General features: G+C 39.8%; 1 protein-coding gene across 1 annotated transcript; it reads right to left on the reverse strand.

The window, feature by feature from the left end:
- Positions 5509-6538, reverse strand: LOC110261754 (olfactory receptor 4F3/4F16/4F29-like). Its single transcript, XM_021100066.1, has one exon. It carries the CDS (start codon positions 6478-6480, stop codon positions 5509-5511), a length of 972 nt encoding a protein of 323 aa, XP_020955725.1. The 5' UTR covers positions 6481-6538.

Here is a 6988-nt window from a genome sequence, read left to right on the forward strand (position 1 = left end):
CAGAACATATCACTTAAGAACTATCACTTAAGAACATTTTCCAGAAATAAAGGAAAACTTGACTTTAAAACTAGGTTGAGGAGTTCCCAGCATGGCACAGTGGAAATGAATCTGACTAGGAACCATGAGGTTGCAGGTTCGATCCCTGGCCTTGCTCAGTGGGTTAAGGATCCGGCATTGCTGTGGCTGTGGCATAGGCAGCAGCTACAGCTCCAATTAGACCCCTAGCCTGGGAACTTCCATATGTCTCAGGTACAGCCCTAAAAGGACAAAAGACAAAAACAAAAACAAAACAAAACAAACAAAAAAAAACTAGGTTGAAAGAGCACTCATCCAAAAAACAAAAACGAACAAATTATATGTCAGAAACTTCTGACACAAAATATTCAACACAAGATGTAGCATTTGGCGTTCCTGTGGTGGCTCAGCTGGTTAAGAACCCAACATAGTATCCGTGAGGATGTGGCTTCAATCCCTGGCCTTGCACAGGAGGTTAAGGATCCTGTGTTGCCACAAGCTGCAGCACAGGTAAGAGATGCAGCTCAGATCTGTTGTTGCCATGACTGCAGCGTAGGCCTGCAACTGTAGCTCCAATTCAGCCCCTAGCCTGGGAAGTTCCATATGCCACAGATGCAGCCGTAAAAGGAAAAAATATATATATAACATTTAACAAAATACAATACATTTTCTTGATGAAAACTCAGCAAACCAGTACCCTATATTCTAAGAGTTAGAAAGCTACTAAGCTGGAAATATAAGTAAATCGAGGGAAATTTGAATATATATTGATTTGAATAAAAATGAAAGCATTTGGAACAGAGTTATCTTCATTCAAGAGAACAGTTAGTAATATGAACCAAAAGCTTTAAGAATATGGTTGCTCTTTACCCAGTGATTACATACTATTTTATTCTAAGAAAATAATCAGAAATATACAACAATGTATGATAGCAAGCTTCCTATTAGTAAAATATGATGACTAACACATATACACCAAAGGAAAGCTGGTTTAAAAACATGGTTTCAAACTTCCAGTTATAGACTAAGTCAGCCCTTGGGGATGTGGATTTAACAATGTGTGGTGGAGTTCCCGTCGTGGCGCAGTGGTTAACGAATCCGACTAGGAACCATGAGGTTGCGGGTTCGGTCCCTGCCCTTGCTCAGTGGGTTAACGATCCGGCGTTGCCGTGAGCTGTGGTGTAGGTTGCAGACGCGGCTCGGATCCCGCGTTGCTGTGGCTCTGGCGTAGGCCAGTGGCTACAGCTCCGATTCAACCCCTAGCCTGGGAACCTCCATATGCCGAGGGAGCGGCCCAAGAAATAGCAACAACAACAACAACAACAAAAAAAAAAAAAAAAAAAAAAAACCAATGTGTGGTGATGAGTGCTAACTAGGTTGTGGTGATCATTTTGTAATATATACAAGTAACAAATCACTATGTTCTACACCTAAAACTAATGTACTGTCATATGTCAGTTATACCTCGATTTAAAAAATAGGATGAGGAGTTCCCATCATGTCTCAGTGGTTAATGAATCTGACTAGGAACCACGAGGTTGCAGGTTCGATCACTGACCTCACTCAGTGGGTTAAGGATCCAGCATTGCCGTGAGCTGCGATGTAGGTTGCAGGTGTGGCTCAGATCCTGCATTGCTGTGGCTATGGTTTAAGCTGGCAGCTACAGCTACAATTAGACCCCTAGCCTGGGAACCTCCATATGCCATGGGTGCAGCCCTAGAAAAAACAAAAAAAAGACAAAGGAAAAATAGGATGAAAATGTTCAATGCATAAAGATAAGAATTACAGGAGTTGCCGTCGTGGCTCAGTGGTTAATGAACCTGACTAGCATCCATGAGGATGCAGGTTTGATCCCTGGCCTCGCTTAGTGGGTTAAGGATCCAGCATTGTGGTGAGCTGTGATGTAGGTCACAGATGCGGCTGGAATCTCGCATTGCTATAGCTGTGGTGTAGGCTGGGGTCTACAGCTCAGATTCAAGCCCTAACCTGGGAAGATATCTTTCCCCAAGCTTGAGAGGATCTAATCTTTTATCTGCAATTCACTGGTAAATTTGTGCAGAGAGGAGTGTGGAAATTTGTCAAAAGCATTCATTTGAGCCCCAAAATTATTCTTCCTATCCTTTACTAGTAATTTATTGCTGCTGCTATTATTCAGATTCTCATGGATGGCAGGTCAGTTTCATAACAAGTTGCCTAACCTATGAGCAAATAATATTGACTTCACTCAACACCTGGCTCTATTCATTTGGTAACACAGAACAGTAAGACAACAAAAGAAACGTTGATCAATGAAAGGAAAAATCCTATAGAATGAGAGAAAAATATTTGCAAATGATGCAACCAACAAGTGGCTAATATCCAAAAAAAAAAAAAAATACAAACAGCTCATACAACTCAAGATTTAAAAAAAAAAAAAAAGTCCAAAAACTGGGCAGAAGACCTGAATGATAGAAAGACCTAAAAGAAATACACATGGCCAACAGGAACATGAAAAGATGCTCAAAACCACAGAAGAAAAGAAGATCAAAACCACAATATGATATCACCTCACTACACCTGTCAGAATGGCTAGCATTCAAAAAGACCAAAAATAACAAATGCTGATGAGAATATCAAGAAAAGGGAACCTTTGTACACTGTTGGTGGAAATATAAATTAGTACAGCCACTGTGGAAAACAGTATGGGGGTTACTCAAATAAAATAGAACTACCATATGACCGAGCAATTCCAGTCCTGGTATATATCGAAAAAAAAAAAACAAGAGCACCAATTTTAAAAGGTACATGAACCCCAGTGTTCGTTTACAGTTGCCACAATAGGGAAGCAAACTAAGTGTCCATCAGGACATGAATGGATACAGAAAATGTGATATATAGATATAGATATACACATACATACAATGGAATACTCCTTAGCCATAACAAAAAAAGAAAAACAGAATTTTGTCATTTACAACCACATGGATGGACTTGGGGGATATTATGCTAAGTGAAATTAGTAAGACAGGGAAAAATAAGTACTACATGATATCACTTATATGTGAAATCTAAGAAATAGTATAAATAAATCTATATACAAAACAGAAACAGACTCACAGACATAGAAAACAAACTCAAGGTTACCAAAGGGGAAAGGGATGTAGGTGGGGAGGGATAAATTAGGAGTATGAGATTAACAGATACAAACCACTATATGCAAAATAGATAAGCAACAAGAATTTACTGTATAGTACAAGGAATTATACCCCATATTTTATAATGACCTTCAATGGAATATAATCTAAAAAAATTACTATTCTATACATCTGTAACTAACACAATATTGTAAATATTCTATATCTACTTCAATTAAATAATGTGTAAAACTTTCTGTAAAAAAACAGTGAGATACTTTTTAATAAGTTATTTACACTATTTCCAAACAGTTTTTTATTTTAGGGCCTCACCCACGACATATGGAGGTTCCCAAGCTAAGGGTCAAATCAGAGCTGTAGCCACTGTCCTACACCACAGTCACAGCAATGCCATATCTGAGTTGCATCTGCGACATACACCACAGCTCATGGCAATGCCAGATCCTTAACCCACTGAGCAAGGGCAGGGATTGAACCTGCAACCTCATGAATGCTAATCAGATTCATTTCTCCTGAGCCACGATGGGAACTCCCCTGATCAGTGTTTTAAATAATATATTTTACCACATTGGGAAGTTTAATACATTTTAAATAGTATATTTTACCACATTGGGAAGTTTAATACATTTCTTAACTATTGCTTTTATATCTCTTCATTTATACAGTTTTTTGTGGTTTTTTTTGTTTTTGTTTTTGTTTTTTGTTTTTTTTTTTTTGCTATTTCTTGGGCCGCTCCCGCGGCATATGGAGGTTCCCAGGCTAGGGGTCTAATCGGAGCTGTGGCCGCCAGCCTACGCCAGAGCCACAGCAACGCAGGATCCGAGCCGTGTCTGCAACCTACACCACAGCTCACGGCAACGCCGGATCGTTAACCCACTGAGCAAGGGCAGGGACCGAACCCGCAACCTCATGGTTCCCAGTCGGATTCGTTAACCACTGCGCCACGACGGGAACTCCCATTTATACAGTTTTGTAATAAATTTTCTCTTGTAATTTCTACACTTCATATTTGTTTTTTATTTAGTTATTAACCTGGTTCTCATAATATAGAAATCTCTTATATTTCTATTCAGTGTTGCCTATTTTTATTTGCAAAATATTCAATCCATTTATAATCTTTTAATATTCACATAGTTGTATTTGCCATATAAAAATAGTGACTATTGTTTAGGAAATAATTGGGATAAGACATAATTATATGCATGGAGAGTATAGGAATTTACATCATCTGGTCTCAAAATAGTTGACTATTTAACAATATTAATGTCGTCTGTATTATCATTCTATTAGTTATTCCAATTTCACCTTCTAATCCTAACTAAATCTAAAAACCTTAGTATTAAGTAAATTGGGGTGTGTATGGCCAAATCCAGATGTTAGAAGCCTCATATTCTCAAAAGTGCCTGGGCAATTTTCTTAATTTTGTTTATTCTTCGAGGTATACAGACACTGAGAAACTAAGTGAGCTTGAATATTGGTACCTATGTATGTTAGAAGAGGGGTCTTTGAGAGTCACTACCAAAGAGAAGAGTATCCAACATTTTCTTTTATAGCCAGACCTGTGGCATATGGAAATTCCCAGAATCAGTGTCAAATCAGATTCAGCTGCAGACCTACACCACAGCCACAGCAACACAGGATCAGAGCCACCTCTGCAAACTACACCTCAGCTTGTGGCAACACCAGATCCTTACCCCACTGAGTGAGACCAGGGATCAAATCACATCCTCACAGAGAGAACATTGGGTCCTTAACCTGCTGAGCCATAATGAGAACTCCCAGCATTTTATTTTAATGGAAAATGTGTGGAGTTCCTGTCGTGGCTCAGCAGGTTAAGAACCCAACTAGTATCCATGAGGATGAGGGTTCGATCCCTGGCCTTGCTCAGTGGGTTAAAGGATATGGCATTGCTGTGAGCTGCGATGTAGGTCACAGACACTTCTCAGATCTGGCGTTGCTATGGCTATGGTGGAGGGTGGCAGCTGCAGCTCCAATTTGACCCCTAGCCTGGGAACTTCCATGTATCACGGGTGCAGCCCTTTAAAAAAAAGGGGGGGGGAAGAAAGGAAAAAGGAACGAAGGAGGGAAGGAAGAAAGGAAGAAAATGTGCCCAGTATGCAAGATTTCAGCCTTTACCAAGATTTTCAGTAGTAACTGAGAAAGATATTACATTCCAATGCTGAATTCACTCCTCCCTAACATTTTAGGTTGCTTAGAGCAAGGGACTTTATTTTAAAAAAACTGACCAGCTCAGAACAGAGTCTTTGAAAAATGCTTTCACAGTGAATACTGAAATCATCAACTATACTGAAAAAGATTTGTGAAAAATATAAAGAGGTTAGTTTTCCAAGAATAGTCAAGATGAATCTGAATTTCTTGTATTGTGTGTTAAATACCTCTTTTTGAAACTTAAAACCTTACCAAACAGTCTCCTCATTGCCACCTTCATCTCCTTATTTCTAAATGTATAGATAATAGGATTCATAAAAGGAGTAATAAGGGTATCAAAGATGGCTAAAAACTTATCTATGGGTAAAGCAGGGAATGGCCACACGTAGACAATAATACAAGGACCGAAGAAAAAGACCACCACAGTGATGTGAGCCGAGAGAGTGGAGAGGGCCTTGGATGAACCACCTGAAGTGTGTTTGCGAACCGTGACCAGGATGAAGATGTAAGATATAATCAAGATAAAGAAGGTGCCGATGGAGATGAAACCACTATTGGCAGTCACCAAAAACTCCAGTCTGTATGTGTCTGTGCATGCAAGTTTGATGAACCGAGGAAAATCACAATAAAAGCTATCCATTTTGTTGGGACCACAAAAGGGTAAATTTACAACAAAAGCCAGTTGAGCCACAGAGTGGATGAGTCCAATGGTCCAAGCAATAGCCGAAAGAGAAATGCACATTCTTAGGCTCATGATGGTCAGGTAGTGGAGGGGCTTACAGATAGCAACATATCTGTCATAAGCCATGACTATGAGAAGTACCATTTCTGTACCACCAACAGTGTGAATAAAGAACATCTGAGTTATGCACCCCTTCAAGGAGATGACTTTATGTTTTCTGAAAAGGTCAAAAATCATCTTTGGGGTTGCAGTGCTGGAAACACCTGTGTCAATGAAGGAGAGATTTGCCAACAAACAGTACATGGGGGAATGTAAATGATGATCTGAGAAGATTGTGAGCACAATGAGAATGTTTCCTAGCATACTTGCTATATAAAATATTGTGAAAAACAGAAAAAGAAGAATCTGGATCTCCCAAGAAGTGGTGAGCCCCAGCAACAAAAATTCAGATACCACTGAGTGGTTTCCTCCATCCATCAACTTCGTATGCAAGGCTGACCGAGAAGTTACCTGAGGACCATAACAGGGAGAAAAACAGAATTCATAAGTTGAGAGGATATTTCCGGCTATAGCATTACACAGATGTCAAAAACTAAAGATCACTTTGCCACTGTACACAGTTACTTAGAGATGGCATAGTATAAGAATCACAAAGAGCCAGAATCCAAAATTTTCCATGCCTATATCTTTGGTATCATTAAATCATGTGCCCTAAATTGAGTTTGGGGCATGATCAAGAAAATAAAATGTAGGGGGTTCCCATCATGGCTCAGAGGTAACAAATCTGACTAGTATCCATGAGGATGTAGGTTCAATCCCTGGCCTCGCTCAGTGGGTCAGGGATCTGGCGTTGTGACGAGCTATGGTGTAGGTCGCAGATGAGGCTAAGATCCCACGTTGCTGTGGCTGTGGCATAGTTGGCAACTGTAGATCCAATTCGACTCCTAGCCTGGGAACTTCCATATGCCACAGGTGTGGCCAAAAA

This window comes from Sus scrofa, chromosome 7 (genome assembly GCF_000003025.6).
Source record: "Sus scrofa isolate TJ Tabasco breed Duroc chromosome 7, Sscrofa11.1, whole genome shotgun sequence".
Lineage (NCBI taxonomy): Eukaryota > Metazoa > Chordata > Mammalia > Artiodactyla > Suidae > Sus > Sus scrofa.

Coding starts and splice junctions, on each gene's coding strand:
- LOC110261754 (XM_021100066.1), bottom strand. CDS start 6,480: ATGGATGGAGGAAACCACTCAGTGGTATCTGAATTTTTGTTGCTGGGG.